Raw genomic sequence first — 19,447 nt, 5'->3', positions numbered from 1 at the left:
AGTGGAGGTATATTTACTCTAAATAAGAAGCTTAGTAATTGAGGGGAGAAGGGAATTACTCAGGGATATTAGCGGTTTTTATCTGCTTTGGTAATGACGAGGTGCCTATCCTACTTTGTATCATAAAGGGTATCAGTCAACCAAAGCACTATGGCAGAGCAATAGGTTTTAAAACCTGGATGAATGGTCTAGTATCTGACATGGATGAACTACGGACACTTGATTGACAGAACTATTACAATAATGATGCTATCACCCTAACCTCATAAACCCTAAAGACTCTTCTTGATCAAGCTGGTGATTTAAAGAATAGCTGTATAGGCTGTTAAAGCACCTTACAAATCATCCAGGGAATCAACTCAGCGTTATAAGGTACAATATCAAGGATACTGAAATCTAAATAGCATTTAGTGACAAGTTTACCTACATAAATCATCTTCTTTTATAACCAATACTACCGCTTCTATAAAATATAAAGGGGGTTATAGTGATTTTAAACGGGTCATAAACGAGATGGAGTTAGTACGGAGGCACTACTGGATTCTATAGTACCAGAGACGTATCGAGGGGAGCACTTTCAACGAGTATGCTGAGGTAAACTTTACATGGACAAAAGCACTTAAACATTGGAACATTATAGAGTTTTAATTAATATTTATATTGTAAAGACGGAGTAAACCCGGAATTAGAACCACAATTCGACCATGCAGTTCTACGATCCATGGGCTGAGAAAGTTCAAGATATGGATTCTATCCATAGAATGTAACACTTTAAAATAGCACAACCCATATGGAGTATTTGTAATATCTACCATGAATCTCTAAATACCAAATTTGTTCCAAAGAACGAGCAGTGATCCCAGGACAATTGTCCTTATAGTTTTACGAGTATACTGCTAAAGTAAGGGCTAAAAGTGATATAGGCACAATATTCCACGCATATATACTATCTTAAGCATATAATAATCAGCTGTGATTATTTCGGCATCTAGTTTTGGAAGAAAGTTGAAAAGGTTGGCTGATCTTATGGGTAAATTTTGTGTGACCGTATGTTCAAATTTCAAATTGTTAGGCTCTAACCCAAAAGAAAATACTCCATAATACTATTTACATTCTCGCAAGGTACAATTCCTGAATAAATTGCGAGTCTTATACAAATACAACTAGAAAAATGAAAGGGGAAAATGATACGTTTATAATGTTCCAATGTTTAAGTGCTTTTGTCCATGTAAAGTTTACCTTTTGTTTATCTAAATCATATTTTTATGTCTCTGTTTACTGTTATTATCATGAATATTTTACCTCGAGACTTCTTATGCCCCATTCAACCGTAATTTGGCCTGACAAATAGGGCCTACTCCATTGCACGTTAGGGTCTTAGTTATGGGTCAATATGGTAAGGGTCACTGTGCTTCTGTATATCCTCCAAATACTCGGGGTAAGCTTCTGCATGAGCCCAAGGAAGCCTGAAGAAGTGACTCTGGATATTGTGGACCCTAACAAATCTTCTATAGATGTGCTTACAAGGAGACCGTATGGCATACATATGGAGATATATGTTGCAAGGGATGGTTATGGGATATCATCGATTGTTGAGAATCAGGAGTCTGTGTGGAAACTAACCAGTGGAAGTTCATGCAACCATGTGGTCGTTGTTCTCGATAGAGGAGATACTCCAGACTCTGTAGCTGTACAGGTAGAGGATAAACATGGCGTAAAGAGTTTTAAGTATTACGAAAAAAAGGACAGGTGGACTGAGGTTACAGAAGAATGCTTTTTCAAGAGGTTTGACAATAGGGTATTAAGAGAATTAGTTCTAGAGTCGATTACTGTGGACATTAATGAAGACAGAACTTCCAAGACACTCTTCAAAAGTAAATCTGGTAAACTTCCATTCCTGGTGTACGCTCCAAATGTTGGATATCGCATTGAAAGGCTTACTGATAAAAGGTGCATAATATGGGAGACAAAGTTGGAAAGCGAAAGGTGTATTCACATTTCTCTCTATCCTAGGGATGATCCTACTCTGGGTTACTTGGTAGTCCAAAACCAAGATGGTCTAGAAGAACTGTTTTTCGAGAAAGTCGTAGAGTTGTGGATTGATATTGATAGGGAAAAATATCTGGAAGACTTAGTCAAGGCTGGCTTTGACAAGTCAACCTTCAATGATAATGTTACTCTGGACTTCACTAGTGTTGATAAAGACGTTTTTTATACAAACGAAATCGAAATTGGGGATGGGTCGATGAAAGGACACTCTTCTCGCCCTGGATTCAGGATGACAAAGATAACTGAGGGTTCCAAGATAGTTTGGGAAGGATCAAGTGGAGAAGTTTGTCCATACTTTAGATTAATCGGGATCGGAGATGGCACTCGCCTAGGCCTTATATTTGTTTCTAATGCAAAAATGGATAAGATTCTATACTATAGAGAAGATAGCGGAAATTGGAAAGAAGTTAAAAGGGAGGAATATTATAGATTCCATTCAGACAAGAATGATCCAATGTACACTCATAAGGGTGACGGCAAAGTTATTATGAGCAGTTTTAGGAACAAGCAAGGTCTTAGACTCGTCAGTTATGCCTCCAGAGTGGCAAATGCCAAGGGAGATGTCATTTTGATTCACGGCATCCGTTCTCATTTTAAATCTGAGTTTTTTGCCTCAAGTGCAGAGTGGAATTTTGAACATTATGGAACTCCTACATCTCCACATAAAGTTCCATTTGGTGATTATCATGGTATACACGAAAAATCTCTAATCTCCAGATACAAATATATTTTTGAGCATGCCAGCTTTGATGGTCTAAACGCCTTTGAAGTATCACCTAGATACGGTTATGATTACAGTCTCGTGGAGATATTGAACAGATTTGGTTACAATGTTTATGGATTTGATAACCAGTCTCAAGGTCTTTCTGAATCAGTAGCAGTTACAAAATGTTATGTGAACGATTTTAAAGATCACGTCCACGATGTCATTCAGTTTGTTAGTATTGTAAAGAGAGGCAAGTTTGAGGATTCCTCTGAAAAGTGGAATGAGGATTTAGTCTACAAGAACATTCCTACGGATAAAAAGACATTCCTTCATGGCCATTCCATGGGAGGTAACATTGTCTTTCAGGCTGTGCAAGAGTTTTATAAGAATGCCGAGAAGGGAACAAAGTTTGTGGATGGTCTAATTGGCACATCTGCAATGCTTAGCCTTGAGAATCGCGTAGATACAACTTTTAAAAGGGTGACAAAGCCCTTTTTGGGATTACTAGCATGGGCTGTACCAGAGGTTGGCAATCCATATGAAAGCAATAACAACTATGGTAGCTTCCTGGAAACTTTTATTAGGTATAATGACCCGTTCTATTATGGCAAGAGGTTGGCATTCAAGACTATTTACTCACTCTTTACTGCCTGTACTGAGGTCAACAAGGATGAGAATATTGCCAATTATCCAAAGGATTTGCCAACCCTTTTAATTCACTCCAAGGATGACTATATATGTGGAGTTAAAGGCTCGAAGGATATGGCTGAGCAGCACCTAAAGGATAGTAATGTAGTCCAATTTGTGGAACTAGGAGGAACGTTTCACTACCTTACTTTACCTCAAGCTATGGTTTTTGTAGAATCGCACCTGAAGAAATGGTTTGAAAAACACGGGTAGTTGTAATATTCTGAAATGTCTATATATCTATGTTCTCATTTTTACTGTGGTTATAACCATGGAGTATGTGACTATCACTCTAAAACAGCGCATACAAATGGAATGGATTTGTTACAAATTTAATATTGAAATTCTGCGTCATCTCCAATTGCTCCTGTATGCAACGTGCTCCTCCAGTATCTTTTTCTTTTTATTTTGCCTTGATGTTTTAGAGGCTGCGATTGAGTTTTTTTGGGACTCTAGGTCTAGTTCATTTCTAGCTTCACGTTTCGTTTCAATGCCCTTGAATGCACCCAATTTAAACTCTTTTGAGTCCACTTTTGACTAAATGGACTCGTATATAAATGAAAATATAAAATACCTGGAAACTTCTCCAGCTGTTCACTCTTAAATCTCTAGTTTTATCCCATTCTACTTGTTCATTTAGCTTTTGCTTTTCGAGTTCGATTTGCTCGGCGGCCATCTAAATGATATTTATGAGTATCTTGCGTGTTACCTGTTTCTCAAAGTCTATATTTGCCTGTATACATTTTTCTGCATATTCTCTTCTTTCAGTTTGTCTTTTGAGCATCTTTTCACATTCCGCTTGGATCTCATGGTCGATCTTTTGCAAATCAGAATCGAGTAGTCCAGAGGCAATTAAGTCTAAATAATTTATACAACATTCACAAGCATACCTAGGTGAGTTGAATTCAACTTTAGTTTGTGCCTCTTGTATACCACAGCCTTTGCATGGCCGTAAACTGCCTTGTATTTATCACGAGTATCTTCCTTTTGAATCTCATTGTACGCATCCGTCAGGACTAAATGTGAGTGCATTTACCAAAAAGGGAGCAATGAAGGTGTAAAACTTACCCTGAAATGCCTGGCGAGCGTTTTCGTGTTTGAACTTGTCTGGATGGATCAAGAGAGACATCTGCATGACGCCAGTGTGTGAATGAATGGCTTTACCTTGCGATAACGTTGCTTAATCTCTTCTTCAGTGGCGTCATGTTTGAGCTGAAGAACCTGAAATGGGCTGGAAAAGGTCCTGGAGGTCAGACGCAGACACAATTCCTTGGCATTGAATTTGATATTGGTGTCGTCCGACTGAACCTTGCCTAAACGGCACATATCTGATATGTATCTGCAAAATACCTATGGATTCGATTTCTGAAAAGAATAAACTGAGAATCTCGTCCTTTTCTTCCGGTTTTTCGGCAGATTCTGCCGTTTTGTCGTTTTTGGCCTCATTTTCCTCATCTTTTACCGATTCTACTCCATCATTTACCTCCTTCTCATCTCCTTTTTGCTCCTTTTCGTCGCTAGCTGCCTCCATCTTTGGTTTATCTTCCACGAGAGAAATTGACCAAAAATCTCAAGGTTGTGGAATTTTCAAGGATAGAAATGGGTATATATACGATAATAGCAACAAAAATTAAAAGTTATACAGGTGGTATCTAGTCGTAGGTCACACCCTCCTCAGGCTGAGGAAGACGTCTGTTTACTTGGGCGGCCATCTGACGACGTATATCTACGAGCACCGATTCGATTGAGGATTGTCTCCTCCAGTTCTTTAAACCCATAAAATAGTCTGGATCGACCTGTGCAAGGTGTTAAGATGTGTATACACGATGCAAGAGAACGGATAAAACAGCATAATAGAGAAGGAATAAACTTACAAATCCACTCCCGTCAACTCCAGTCAATACGATCTTTGTGAGAAATCTAACAATAGGCGGACTATCCGGGTAGTGATCGTCACATATCACAGACAAACAGTAGATACGATTCTCGTAAACGGTCTAAACATGAGTGTTTATGGGATTTAAAATAAAGAGTATGAATAGGAGTGAACGGGATGTGAGCATAAGAGTATTCCTTTGTGTAACGAACGGGCATAAGAGTTGCTAGAGGTAGAATCTCAAGAGTGAATAAAATGCAAATAGGCTGTAAGGGTACAGACAATGTGTACCTAAAAGTTCCCCTGCTGTTTAGTCTTTATAGTAACTATTTAGTTCAAGAGAGCCTTACTAGTATCACCAGTCCAGTAATAGGCAGAAGTGGTTACCTTCTTCCCACTAAACCCCGTAGTAATCACACCAATCTCCTTGCCGCCAACATCCAATACTTTTCTAGCGTGACTTCTCCTCCATTATGATCTAGAGTAGTATGCCTGCACAAGTCCCCAGTAGGCGGCTTCTAAAGGCCTAATGAATACTTGCAGTTGAGGCTGTATTAGAAGTAGAATAGCAGGATAACCAGGGAAACCCAGGAAATGTTTGTAAACCTTGAGATCTATAGCATCTCTAGCCAGTCTGAGCTAAAGATGACCCTATCGCTCTATAACAAAGAGCTCCTCCGCCCATCTACCGATACCAGTCGGAACTTTAAGCTCATTTCCAATGTCTCTCTTCATTCTACACGCCAATTATGCATTACTTACCCCTGGGTATCCGAGAATGGTACAAGACCAATTGGTGAGTGTGATATCATCAGGTCTCTCGAGTCCAAACGAAACACCCTCATTTACAAGACCCTTTTGACCTCTTTCCAGTTCATCTATGAGCTTAAAGCTCCGTGGGACCTTGACCTAAATACAAATATAGCCGTGGATTGGACAAGATTGAAAGGGGGGAACAAATAGCCATCTACTGCAGTCGTTTGTAACTTACCTCACCCATATTTATACAAATTTAAAAATATAGACTTAAAGCCTAAAGTATTCACTGAATTTAACGCCAGAATCACTGCCTCATAAGTTCGTGTACACGCGCCTACCGCAGTCACGACTAGTCCACACAAGTGGGTAGTTGTGACCATTTATCCCTTTGTAGGACGATAGTTGCAAATATTTGGGAATGTTAGCACGTTGGTGCGGCTAAAGAGATCTCTAGAAGGTATTCAGGGAAGGGTACCTAGAACATGGTGGAAGGCATGCAAGACGAGACCATGGAACTTTTAGGTACAGAGAATAATAAACTGAAAAGTTGAAAAAACTGCAAAGTTATTACTACTATAATTTTAGTGCCATTCTCCTTATATTCTCAATGGCGGTTTGAGCTAGACCATAGTCTTGGCCTACGGTTGAACTTTTGAGTATGTCAGTGACATCTTCTGCATGAGCGAGTTGATAGAGTAGTGGTAGTAGCTTGAGGAGCTCGTGATCTTCCTCGTCGTCAAACCAACTCTCAATTGGGACTGCATTATTTGGGTTTAAACAATAACATGGAGGTGAGTTGTCAATGATTACCACATCCTTTAAAGACTTTTGTACAATTGTTAAATCCTTGATATAGTATCCAGAGTAAAAAAGGCAACTGTCTCGGAAGTACCGCCTCTTGCAGACTTTGTTTGTGTCCAAAACATCAATCACAGGATTTGCATACGAACTTATACCAGCAGTGAAAATTACAACTTCGAATAAGCGAGATACTTGCAACAAAAACTCGTCCACAAACGGCCTCTTTGCAACAAAAACATCACGCTTAATACCATCTTGAAGGAGCTAAATGGTGATTTGTAAGAGTATACACAACTATAGAGGATTAACGTGAAACACTTACCTGAACAGAGTAAGAGTAGTTCTCAATTCCATCAAAACTAGAGTGGATAAGCGTTTCATCTAGATCCAAAACAAGTGTCTTTTTCTGTAAATTTGTGTTAGCTCGTGAATGTCGGCGAGAGAGTAACAAGAGCAATTGAATGGGTTCAAAAGGCACAATTTTATGTTAGATGCGCCACACCAGAAAGTCAACCCTAGAGATGTATGTTGAGAAGAAAATAGTCTAGAAGGAGGGTCTATAGTACCTACTGGCAGAGTTTTTGGAGAACAATCTTATCCGCCAAATTGACGAGATCCGGTATTTGTTTCCATTGCTCAATTACGTTAACATCAAACTTACCTTACTCGGAATAAGATCAAATCCTCGTTCAATGGGTAATGTAACAATCTTTGCTCCCTTATCATTCTTTTCACTCTCATTCTTCAGTACAACATCGACTTTAGGTTTAAGCTTTGAAACCTTTTCTTCTTCCCCCTTTCCGGTCTTCATTGTTCCGGGCGACCTCTTGATTATGTTCTTGAGGGAGGCTCCGTGGTTCATTCTTACGATAGATTTTATGAACGACATTTACCAAGTGCGATATGACAGTCGATTCCTAGGTGTAACGTTCACATTTGCGAGATTCCTAACGGCAATCTCAGGCTCTAAATACACAGTTTCTAGATTAAAAACAAAGGCTTGTAGCCGCTAAAAGCAGAAGATGCTCCTATAAAGAAAAGGAATCCAACGGAAAGCGTTTAAAACTGCACTGGAAGAAATGGCCTTGTGTATCAAATATACGACAAGACGCTCCGGTATATTGCAATATTTTAGATAAACCCTGCGTTCTTTAATAAAATAAACTAATCAGAGATCAAAACTTCCAAATGTGCATGCATTTGACTCAAATTCGTGATTCCATCCCAGCGCGCCTATAAAATCAAGCACAAATGTGCTCAAATTATACAAAATTTGAGGCACATATATGCAGTTTGGTTTCTAAGAGCTTGAATCGTCCAAAATACGCAAAATCATACACTGTCGCGACGCCTGCACACATCCCGAGACTTCAGCCGAAAATTAACAATTTAAACACGTTTTAAAAGTAAACTGGTTGTGTTTTGGTGTTTTTGAGGAAATGGGATGGAAGATGACCTGTCATGAGCCAAAAATTGTGATAAACGGATGTGGGTCTCGAACCACTGACGCGCAGGTGGAGAGTGCCACCGTTGGACAGGATAACGACAGAATCAGCAGAACTAGGAAGAATGCGAACTAGGGAATATCAAACGTTTGAGGGACAATTAGGGTAACCACCATGTCTAGAGTATCCACAGGGTTATGACTCTTAGCTCAGGAGGGTTACCTCGCCACCCCTAAGCTTGCGAATGATCTGTAAAGCGCCGAGTCGCGACTAGTTATAACCCAAAATGGTGTGATTCAAGAGTAAATTTAGACTTTAATAGAAGGAATTTGACTGTTTGGTGAGCTTAAAATGGCAGAATATGATCTATGTAGCCACAGGGAGCGCCTGAAGGAAGGGCCATAACAATAGGTAACCCAGTATACAGAGGAAATATGTGGGTATAAATAAGTATATGGAAGAGTAGGCGATTTGTTATTGCCAGAAATTGGCTCTATAGAGCAATTTCTGCCGCTGTCTTTCACAATACTGCTTTGCCAAATCTATAGACTATCGGTTTCTCAAAAATAGACAGACCAACTGCATTTACAGATCCTTATACCAGACTAATAGAAATTCCCTGGTCCAATTACATATTGATACAGATTAAACTGAGTCCCCACTGTTGTCTATCCTCCGTTCTGTGTAGACCAACAACTGGTGCATGCACTCGAATTTCACAGATTCATCCACAAAGGAGACCATTAACTGTGTAATAACTTTAAAGTATCAATATTTCTTCTATTTACATAACTCTCATATTGTAAATAGGAAAAGGAGATTAAAAGATGCCTGTGGTTCTCCTTGCGTTATTAGTTACTACACTGCAATTAAACCGTGTGCATAGCTCACCTCCAAGAGAAAAGATCATGATAGAGGTGGACATCTCTGGAATGCGACCGGGAAAGGTCGAAATTATTCCATCTGCACAATATCCCGGCGCTATTAACTATATTGTCAGAGGGAATTCCAGGCATACCCATGTCATTGGAAATATCAAAGATGGGAGTAAGTTTTATCTATACTGCTGTGATTCCAAGCATAGAACCTGAGTACCTGATGAGAGTTCGTTCGTCTAGTTAAATGTCTAATGAGCATATAACCAAGAGAATTGCTAGGCGAGTACATAAAGCTCCTACAAGGGAAATATGCGATAAAATGGTCACCTTGACTCTCAATGTTTATATATTCGTTACAATCATAAAATATTCATATAGGTGTGTTAATAACCGAAGGTGATCCTCGGTCAATGAGTAGATACGTCCTGCTGTTAAGAAAAAACAATGGCACAAAATATCTCAGGGTAATTACCAGATATAGAAATAACAATATCTATTCGACAAGGATTACAGAATTTAGAAAGAGGGAAAACGAAGTGGAATATAGCGCAGTCATTAAAAGACCTGTGGATATCAATTTACCAACTCAGGAGGATAACAACGCCATTAGTGTAAAGCTCGTATCAATACCTGAGCCGGGAGATACCAAACCTGAGCAGGCACAGTCTTTGAAGTTTAGCGTTAAACAAGAAATGATTGACGAAATAATAATTGGAAAGGTGCTCTTTGGGAAATATATTCTTGATGACAAAAGAACTGACATGGTTAACAGAGTGGTTATTTGGGAAGGAGGACTTCGTTATCCATCGGTAACAATTATAACGAGATACTCTGACGGAAATGAGCTCGAAAACGATTACAAGTATATGGACAGTGAAATAGGATTTGTAGTGGAAAGCGTCAAGAGAAAGTTTTCAAGCTTGTGCGAATAGAGTAAATGAACTAATTATCATTTCTTCTTTCTAATAATATTGGAGATTTAATGACTAGAGAAATACCGTGGTCTGTAGTACGCAAATGTGTTGCGTAGCTTTTTGTCTGAAGTTCCCTTTCAGCCATCCTATATTCACTTTTTCATCTATAACCACTGCAGGTTATACACTTTTGCCGTAATCTCCCGGGTGTTCTCACCCATGTATGCATGCAGTGGATCCGAAATCTCTCATTTGTACTATTATATATAGCGTTATTTCAGGACACTTTGCATCGTATATATAGCTATTTTAGTGTTTTTAAAGTGGAATTTTAGTGATGTATCAGTAGACTATTTGCACCTTTTCTTTAGAACATTGTCTGTGGATCTGGTAGATATTGTGAGCCTTGGTCTGATAAAATTCTCTCATAGACAAGAGTAAAGAAGCAAATATATTAGAATATAGAGGGCATTGTCGGATATATTGCCAAGATTACCGGACAGATTGTAGGGATTTAATTGAGTGGGTAGAAATTCCACTTGACAAATCTGCATGCAGATTAAAATGAGCTCTAAACAAAGGCACTGTAATTTTACAGATATTTTACTCTTTACAAACTGTATTTGTGATAGAAACCAATGTATATGCCGTGGAAATTTTGGTAGAGAATGGATAGAAAGGATCGTGATTTAGATATAGATCCGGGAGAGTGGAGTAGACAAACTGAAAAGGATCTCTCGATGTACCGACGATAAAAAGTTCCTCTATATATTATTTATGAATGTACTAGTTCAGTAGGAAGAACGTTTAACTTGAAAGTACTAAAGTATAAGGATCAAGAACTCAGAAGTATTCATATACTTATGGCCAATATCACTGAATTTTGCACTTACTTCAAATTGACAAGAGCCTTTTGCTTGGTATATTCGCAGAATCTGGTGGAAAACATATTTACTCCACCAAAGTTAGTTTACATTACAAGATAACTGAATGAACTGCTTTTGATGAATTCATAGCAATAACAAAACTTGATAAATCGAGCACAAAGGATATAGTTTTAAATGTAGATTTTAATGAATAAACTATTCTAGACTAGATGCCACAATAAAGACAAGTTTTGGAGAGTGAATGGTATATCCCTGATCTGCCAAGACACTTTTTAATGGTTACAACTACATTTTTGAGGTTACCAACATAATTATAACGGTTAAATATCCTGAAGAAGTAGATGGATATAGAAATGTTCTGCACAAGGTGGATGGATCATTATATATTCATGGAGTTGATCTTCCCGACGGTGAATCTATAACTTTGGATGCTGGCCTCCCTGATGATCCATTCGGCAGTTTACTGCCTATTATGATAAAGAAAGTAGCTAATCTACCAAGCATCCTCTGGAATGATAACTGAGGGTCTGACTTGCCTGTGCTTTCTTGGTGCTGCGATATGGAAGGTTTGACCCTCAGCAAGGACTTGTTTAGCCACAACACAACCCTCATGTAATGCCATAACTCATTCTTTCATGTCCAGTACGATACATACCTTTCAGTCGATACATTTCATGAATGGAAGTTCCATGTTCCAGAGTATCCAAGGTCTCGGAGCAGTGGACCAGGAAGAATGGAAGTTAGAAGTACACTGATGAATCTCTTCCTCCACACATTTCGCTAATTCTTCTTCCTAGTCCGTAGCTGCAAGTTTAAAGTTACACCTTCTCTCCTTTTCTTGCCATTCTTGCACCAGTGTTCCCAATGACTCATATTCGAGAGATAAAGTCGCATAAGAGGCTCATAATTCACAGATTAATTTTTAATGACCTTGCAACCCACAGCCTCATTTTAATGCCATGAATTTTCCCTCTTCTTTGGACTCTGGCGCTTTTCTCCCCTTAGACCGCTTCTAGGTACCTTTGCTTTATTCCGGCCTCCTGCACTTTCCAATCATCTTTTCATCCTCAGGGGAACACAATGTATCAACTTCCAAAAATATTTGTTGTTTTAGTCCTGCAAAGACCCTGCGTCCACGTATAGTGAACTTTGTTCGCCACTCCCTACGTTACCCCGTCGTGGTAGCTCGGGTTCTTTCACTCGTAATTTTAAAAACTTGGCCTTGTTTCAAAATGTCAAAGCAGACATCTTTGATCAACAGGCCAGAAACGGCCGATATGGTCGAACTGGCGGAAGGAATCAAAAAGTTTGTTTTACGTTCATTATCTAGCGGTTTATTCATTACCATCGTCCATTTCTACAAAGCTTTAAAAGATTTTGGAGCTTAAATTGGTAATTATGCACTCATTCACAATTCTTTAGGGTTGAGTGGATTCCGGATACGAGATTTCCCCTTTGCGGGACTTTTATCGTCCATTTGGAGGACCACACCTTTGGTGCTCTGATTAGATCACGGCTGAGCAGGGATGAAAGGGTCACATTTGTAGGATATCGCATACCACATCCCCTAGAGAATAAACTCGAGATTAGGCTCAGAACAAAAGTCGATTCACCCTTTACTGTGATTCTTAATGCTATCTCTGGGCTAAAGGGGAACTTTTCACATCTCAAGAAGGTCTATTCGGTAAGTTTAATGAGTGGTATAATGTGAGCTTTACAACTGCAAAGACGAGAGTGTCCTACGGAGTAGATACGATTTATAACTCCAGATGACCAGTGGGAGTATACGAAAGAAGATGTCTGCAGAGTAGATTACTTGCGAATTAGCCACAAGGTGAATGAGTTTTAATGGTGATATACAAAGTGTTGAGTCATATGTGCATATGAAGAGATTGTGATGATAGTTGGTATGCAAAGATACAATCTGATGAAGGGTTTAATTAAAGGGAGATAAGTGTTGGTGAAATGTGCTTTGAGGGGTTCTATAATTTGGTCGAGATCTACTCAATCTAATTTGCTAATCTCAAAAATTGTAGTTTGATTGGATTTGTGGCTACCGGAGGATATTCACAAAAATTACTATTGCAATTGCATCTTCCCTACAAGATGTAATTAGTGACCATTTTGAGGATGCTGCATAGAGACAACTAAAAGTATCCGCGGGAACACTTTAAAAAATTTGTCCCCGTCATGATCCTTCTCCACTAAGCATTTTGACTACGAGTGGAATATTATGGTTTTCCAAAGCTAGCTGCAGCACCTTCCAATAGCTGACAATTTGTCATGAATTGATTACAACCTATATCCCAAGAACTCTACTTGAGCATTATAAATAAACTTTCTACAAGAGAATAAAATCACTTCATAGGTATAACAATCTACAGGATGAATACCATTATGCTTCCAATTATATCCGCTTTATTAATCTCTATGGTCCGTGAGGCCGGTGCGGCACCATATAGGCAAAAGATCCCAGTACATTTGGACTTTTTAGGAAATATATCACCCATGATCATGGTGACCCAATCTACGGAATTCCCTAGGGCTATAAACTACTTTATTACACGAAACTATGAGGCCAATTATGTAATTGGAGATGTTAAATATGGACCAGAAGTGATTTCTCCCGAATATACTAGGAATATAGCTCGGTATCTCCTCCTTGTAATTAGACACGATGGCTCACGATACCTCAAGATTAATAATATTATAAGGCTTCATACCGGTAGATTATACAGGTATATTGAAGAGTTTGTAAAGGCTCCATCGGTGGATTCAACATATATGAAATTAAATAGAGTACCTTTAGACTTCAATATACTTACAAGTGAAAAGGATTGTCTTTTAAATGTACAATTGGTACAAGGTGTCCCAACTTTTACGGGTAATCTCCCAGAAAACTTTGAAAAGTTGCCCTTAAAGTTTACTGTACCTAGGGAGCTACAAGACAAGATAGTTATTGGCCGAGTAACCTTTGGTAAACATGTTATTGACTATGGAGAGAATGGGATAATTGATAGGGAAGTAGTTTGGGAAGGAGGGATTTGCTCTCCACTCATAACTGTTACAACCAGATACTCGGATGGGAGTGAAGTTGAGGCAAAATATAAGTTTGGAAAGGAGACTAATATGTTTTATGACTATTATACCGATAGAAAGTCTCTTGATATTGTTTTAAGATGATTTTTCAAATTAGGTGAGTATGGGCTCGTTCTCACTCACCATCTCTGCTCACACCAGTTGAGGGGTTGTAGAGTGGGAATAGGATGAGGGTGTTGGCAATACTATGGACGTTTTGGTTTCCTTGGAGGAGGTACTACAGGTGACGTTCCCGCTCAACAGCCTACACTATCAACCTTCTCAAGAGTGGAATTACTATTACCCCTCTCTAAACACAATGAATAAACTACGTCAGTAGGCAGTACTAGAGATGCACCCTCTTTTCAGTACAAGTTTCCAAGATGAAAGCCCTAGAGAATGACGCGTCTACTCATTCACCTTGTGGCTAATTCGCAAGTAATCTACTCTGCAGACATCTTCTTTCGTATACTCCCACTGGTCATCTGGAGTTGCTAGTCGCACAAACGTACCAGTGCTATATACACATTCTTCTACGTTCACTGCACAAATATACAGGCTGCCCTGAGGGAACACGTTGGTTCTCACTAGAATGTATTCCGATCCATCCATATAAACTTTACACGATCTCTTTATTTACCTTTTAAATTCATCTTTATATCCATTTTCATTCTTCCTTCCATCTTCTTTCTGGTGCGTGGCCTCAGTTGTGTGTGGTTGTTCCGTCGTTCATTTCTTGTCCATTTGCTCGTAAATCTCTTTGAGTTTAAACTTGGAGATGGAAAGCGTTAATTTTGTACGAGATGTGCAGTCTAGGTGAGTTTATCTCCGAGAATCTTTGCAATTTCCTTGTCTTAGTTACGTGGCCTTTGCGCGAGGACTTGACGTTGCCATAGTCTCAGATTTTTCCAAGGAGAATGAGATAGGAAAGGGAGACTGGAAGAAATGTGCGAATCTTGTCAAGAACTCTGGCTCAGGAGAGAATGAAAACGACCACGTCGTCAGTGTGTCTGCACTAAAGTTGGAGAAGCAGACAGTAGATTACGTCGTAGTTTTGGGCTTAAAGTCTGGGCTCATTGTACTTGCAATCATTGACTCTTCTGGGAAGCTGGAAGTTTTGGGTACTCATACTCTGGACGGTCTAGCAGAGCTGGAGGTGCATGTTGCTGGGAAGGAATTTAGCGCTAAGAATGTACACGTATTTTGTAAAGTGAATGAAGAAGTTGTAAAGTTTTCGTGGGAGACAAAAGAGGTGACGAAGGTTACGAGGTAAGCTTAATGTAATGTGTGCAAGCTATGGCTGCAGCCAAGCAACATTTTGGAGGTTGAGTGAATGGAGCATTGCGGTACGGGCTGGATATGAATGGAAGACCGTTAGGCACCCATAATTGAGCTCAAGTACCGAATTCATATGTATATGCACCGGCTATTTTGGATTTTATAAGCGAACGCGGGATACTCAAGGTGGAGGTTGGATATAATGCTAGGAGTTTACATGAATAGCTACTCATCTCGTTCTGTGAATACTCTTTCTAACGGTGAGCTACTTATGAAGGAGTCTATCTCTACTGTATGCTCCCTTTGGTCGCATTGAGACTACTCATGGATCTCAGAGTTTTGAAGGACTACTCTATCTAATCATGGAGGATGAGTGGTATGTTAACGTTAAATGTAAACTGTCAAGGTGGAGGAAAAGATGGAGATGGAACATGTAAATGTGGTAGTAATATACATAACCTAGAAGCCAAGAAGTGGATTGACCAACCTACTAAAGGCTTCATCAAACTTACCCACTACAGTAAAATACCATTCAGCCTGAAGAAGGAACTGGGTGGGTTTAGGATAATAGAAGTAGGAGGAGTGTCTGAAAGACAACCCATAAAAGATGTAGTGAGTGTCTCTGTTTACTTTTGGGAAGGAGCTAAAAATAAACCAATTCTGCTCGGAATTAAAAAACGTGATAAACATGAACCTACATTCTATGGCAAAGCCAATACAGGTATAACTTGGAGGAATAGTACAGTACAAAATCTGGACGAACAACAAGCTTTAGATAATCAGAACTGTCACAACAATGGCGCTGTCCCATTTAATATAAAGGGCTCTACATCTGGTGATCTTCTCAGAGATGATAAAGTTACCTGTGTAAATACCACCAGAAGGATAGAACTCGTTGGTGGTTCCAAAAATCATCCTGGCAGTGAATATGTTACTACGACTTATAAAGTTAGTGGAGATACTAAGATATCCAGAGTTACATATAGGGGAAAAGATACTACTGATTTGTCTCCTCCCACTTATCCAGTTGGTGTAATAAGACTCTACTCTTATCCAGGTGCTATAAACGTACCTCTCATGCTAGAATTTAAGTCAGAAAACGATGGATCAGGATCAGCATGCTTCGAAAGTAAAGATACAAGCGGTACAAACTGGTTAGAGTACGGTAGTGGTAATAGCTTCTATAACGGAGATCAGGGCACCCCTGAACCTACCGACGCCCTCTCTGAACAACTCGATAGGGTGCTTTGTAAATACCATAACAATGTCACCTTGGATCTTACCAAAGAGAGATACAATAATGGAGATGAGTACTGTTGTAGCGAACATAAGGATGGATATAAGATCTCTGTAACATCTGGAGAGATAAAAGTAAATGGTGTTAGTAAGACTGCTTCATACTGCAACCATACCATTAGAGGTGGAAAACTAGCTGGTGTCTTTTACAAGGATTATGGTCAAAGGAAGAATATAAAACTACACGGATCACCATTTCCCATAGATGGCGTAGATAATGTTTATGTGTTTTACTGTCAAGGGAATGGACCATCACTCATTTATGTTGACAGCAAAAGTGCTGTAGATAGAGGCTGGTACAAGAAGGGAGATGGTAACAACTGGACATGGAACTCAAAACTTAGTGTTATACGGCCTGCTGAGTTGAAAAACTTAAGTTGTGCGAAGTGGAAGAGACTAAAAGGGGTGCTCACGGAATGCAGCTGTACTAACTTGACAGATGATTGCTCCGATCCTAAACAAGATGAAGATGAAAAACAACTTCAACAAGAAGAGGAAGAAGTACAAAAGGAACGACAGAATGCAGTGGCTCTTACTTCCGCTGACTCTCAAGCTCCTACTGATCCTGCACCCTCTCCAAATGCTGGAAATCCTAGTAGTACTGGAATAGGATCAGGATCTCCTAGTGGCAGTTATACCTCACCTTCATCTCAACAAGACGATACTGGAATTCCACATGAAGTAACTATAGACATTTACAGCAGATCAGTAGTTGGACAATCTACCATTTATGGAGGTAACTCTCCGAATATCTACGTAACTCCAAATTCTAGCCAACTTAGTGTGAAGGACTTTACTGAGTCTACCCATAAGGCACAGGGTGGGAACTACATCACCGTTAAGGACTTTAAATACAATGAACGACTTATCCAGGGAGATCTAAAAGGAACTATTAAAAATGTAAGATCAGTCTCCGTGTTCTATTACACACCCATAGAAGCGCCTAATAGGATAGGTGATGAGAGAGGTAGACCTTTGCTTGTAAAAGTCACTCAGAAGGAGCCTGGTTCACAATCATCTACTGAAACATACTATGCAAACATCAGTACTTCACATGATGACAATACACAATGGCGGGAATGGAGCCTACCTAGATCTAAGGATGCTCTAGAAACTAAACTCACCAGTCTAAACTGCGATCTAAACAACGTTGTAAGTATTAAAGTCAATCAGATTAGTGGATCTTATTGTGGTCATCTTAAGGCTCATATTCCCGGAAGAGTTAAGGTTGAAAAGGTAGATGATCATGGTAGTCTTGGAAGCTACAGGGCTTATAAGCATGAGCTGAATGGAAACTCAGTGGGAAAATTCCACATTTCTGATTTCAAAAATGGACAGAGTATAACACTTAATGGCCTACCAACACCTATTCTTGATGCTAAGAAAGTTGTTGTCTACTTCTGTGGTAAGATTCCCCTCTTGGTTTATATATACTCTAATGATCTTATGACTGGTCCTGAGAAATGGTTTCAGAGTGAGGATGGAGGAGGTACTTGGACATCTGCTTCTACCTTGAATGGAAACAATGGCGCTAACAATGACGCCATCGTCGGCCTTCTGGACACTCTTAACAGCCCATGCAAACCCTCTTCTATCACCATAGACATTTATAAGAGAAGTTCTTCTGGAGCAACATATCATCAATATACTGATACAAGTTCCAGAAGAGTGATTACTGTAACAGGTGTCAGGAATAGCTCACCTGGCTTCATTGAGTATAGACATGTAATTCTTGGAAGGACTACATTTACCATTGAGAAGTTCCAATATAATGGAAAGCCTGTTACAGGTGGTTTGAGTGTACCCATGAGTAAAGTGGAGGAAGTCTCCGTATACTATTGGTTCCCTCTGGAAACTATGGAGTATATGGACAAGAGTAGACCCCTTCTTTTCAAGGTTACCCTGCACGGTGGAGATGAAAAATGGTATGAAAATAACGCTGAATGGAAAAGTGCTGAAGGATCTGGAATATTTTCTCCAGACAATTTCCAAAAGAAACTTCAGATGCTCAATTGCAAACTCAACTATGCTGTAATAATAGATGTTAGTCAGAGGCCAGATAATGATCAGTATAAGGAATACGATGCTTGTGAGACAACTAATAAGGATAGTCTGGATCCTAATCATGGTAACGCAAGAATGCAAGTTGCTAAGGACGAATCTAAAACTGGTACCTCTCTTGGAGGTTATGAAGTTTACTCTCACACTCTCAAAGCTCATCCGCATGGAAAGTTTCACATAGTTGGATTCATTAATAATAGCACTAATTCTAAAGAGATACTCAATGGAATCATAGCAAGTAGTGAAAGACCCATTCTTGATGTGAGCGAAGTAAGAGTCTACTTTTGCTCAAAGGATGATCCTAAAAGACCCCTTCTCTTGTACTACAAAACTAATGGAGGATCACCTGAACATCACTTGTACCAGAACCATACTCCTGATGACCGTGGCAAATGGGAATACGAGAACAACTATTCACCTCTAATTCTCTATGAACAGATCCTCGAAATACTCAATGGTCTTCCAAGTAAATGCAAACAGGGTACTCCTCCATCTCCTAAAGCTGTTTCTGAAGAAACTCAACCTCAACCTGAATCTCCTCAAGCTCTTGGTGGAGTTGGTCTTGCTACTCTTGGCACTATGTCTCTCGGGACAATTTCTGGTATATCCTCAGGTACTCTTGCAGGAAGTGCTGCAACATTTTTTGCTGGATGGAAACTCTATAACCGCTATAAGGGAGATCCTTGGGTTAGAAAAGCGTAGTTCTACTGCTTTCTGGAATGTACTCATGGA

General features: G+C 39.4%; 8 protein-coding genes across 8 annotated transcripts; 5 read left to right on the top strand and 3 right to left on the bottom strand.

The window, feature by feature from the left end:
* Positions 1-1,393: 1,393 nt before the first annotated feature.
* BEWA_017100 (conserved hypothetical protein) lies at positions 1,394-3,655 on the top strand (the record flags this gene model as incomplete). Its single annotated transcript, XM_004831426.1, has 1 exon — positions 1,394-3,655. The coding sequence occupies one exon, from the start codon at positions 1,394-1,396 to the stop codon at positions 3,653-3,655; it is 2,262 nt and encodes a 753-aa protein (XP_004831483.1).
* Positions 3,656-3,793: 138 nt separating this feature from the next.
* BEWA_017090 (DnaJ domain containing protein) lies at positions 3,794-4,973 on the bottom strand (the record flags this gene model as incomplete). The annotated part of the gene is made up of 7 exons (XM_004831425.1): positions 3,794-3,979; positions 4,017-4,118; positions 4,152-4,300; positions 4,333-4,458; positions 4,511-4,571; positions 4,607-4,755; positions 4,793-4,973. 7 exons carry the CDS (start codon positions 4,971-4,973, stop codon positions 3,794-3,796), a joined length of 954 nt encoding a protein of 317 aa, XP_004831482.1.
* Positions 4,974-5,059: 86 nt separating this feature from the next.
* Positions 5,060-6,365, bottom strand: BEWA_017080 (ubiquitin-conjugating enzyme, putative). Its single transcript, XM_004831424.1, has 4 exons — positions 6,310-6,365; positions 6,081-6,227; positions 5,317-5,439; positions 5,060-5,238 (listed from the first exon to the last, which is right to left on the bottom strand). Exons 1-4 carry the CDS (start codon positions 6,316-6,318, stop codon positions 5,095-5,097), a joined length of 423 nt encoding a protein of 140 aa, XP_004831481.1. The 5' UTR covers positions 6,319-6,365; the 3' UTR covers positions 5,060-5,094.
* Positions 6,366-6,638: 273 nt separating this feature from the next.
* On the bottom strand, positions 6,639-8,044 carry BEWA_017070 (conserved hypothetical protein). The gene is made up of 3 exons (XM_004831423.1): positions 7,540-8,044; positions 7,201-7,284; positions 6,639-7,142 (listed from the first exon to the last, which is right to left on the bottom strand). Exons 1-3 carry the CDS (start codon positions 7,765-7,767, stop codon positions 6,651-6,653), a joined length of 804 nt encoding a protein of 267 aa, XP_004831480.1. The 5' UTR covers positions 7,768-8,044; the 3' UTR covers positions 6,639-6,650.
* Positions 8,045-9,150: 1,106 nt separating this feature from the next.
* Positions 9,151-10,133, top strand: BEWA_017060 (signal peptide containing protein; the record flags this gene model as incomplete). Its single annotated transcript, XM_004831422.1, has 2 exons — positions 9,151-9,370; positions 9,580-10,133. 2 exons carry the CDS (start codon positions 9,151-9,153, stop codon positions 10,131-10,133), a joined length of 774 nt encoding a protein of 257 aa, XP_004831479.1.
* Positions 10,134-12,206: 2,073 nt separating this feature from the next.
* Positions 12,207-14,743, top strand: BEWA_017050 (DNA-directed RNA polymerase II, putative). The gene is made up of 3 exons (XM_004831421.1): positions 12,207-12,308; positions 12,425-12,686; positions 14,639-14,743. The coding sequence occupies exons 1-3, from the start codon at positions 12,235-12,237 to the stop codon at positions 14,669-14,671; spliced, it is 369 nt and encodes a 122-aa protein (XP_004831478.1). The 5' UTR covers positions 12,207-12,234; the 3' UTR covers positions 14,672-14,743.
* A 115-nt stretch (positions 14,744-14,858) lies between these two features.
* BEWA_017040 (hypothetical protein) lies at positions 14,859-15,353 on the top strand (the record flags this gene model as incomplete). Its single annotated transcript, XM_004831420.1, has 2 exons — positions 14,859-14,896; positions 14,939-15,353. 2 exons carry the CDS (start codon positions 14,859-14,861, stop codon positions 15,351-15,353), a joined length of 453 nt encoding a protein of 150 aa, XP_004831477.1.
* Positions 15,354-15,727: 374 nt separating this feature from the next.
* Positions 15,728-19,417, top strand: BEWA_017030 (hypothetical protein; the record flags this gene model as incomplete). The annotated part of the gene is made up of 1 exon (XM_004831419.1): positions 15,728-19,417. The coding sequence occupies one exon, from the start codon at positions 15,728-15,730 to the stop codon at positions 19,415-19,417; it is 3,690 nt and encodes a 1,229-aa protein (XP_004831476.1).
* Positions 19,418-19,447: the final 30 nt, after the last annotated feature.

The sequence above is a fragment of the Theileria equi genome (assembly GCF_000342415.1).
Source record: "Theileria equi strain WA chromosome 4 map unlocalized gcontig_1105471998858, whole genome shotgun sequence".
Taxonomy (NCBI): Eukaryota; Apicomplexa; class Aconoidasida; order Piroplasmida; family Theileriidae; genus Theileria; species Theileria equi.
This window is presented reverse-complemented; position numbering and strand designations above follow the sequence as displayed.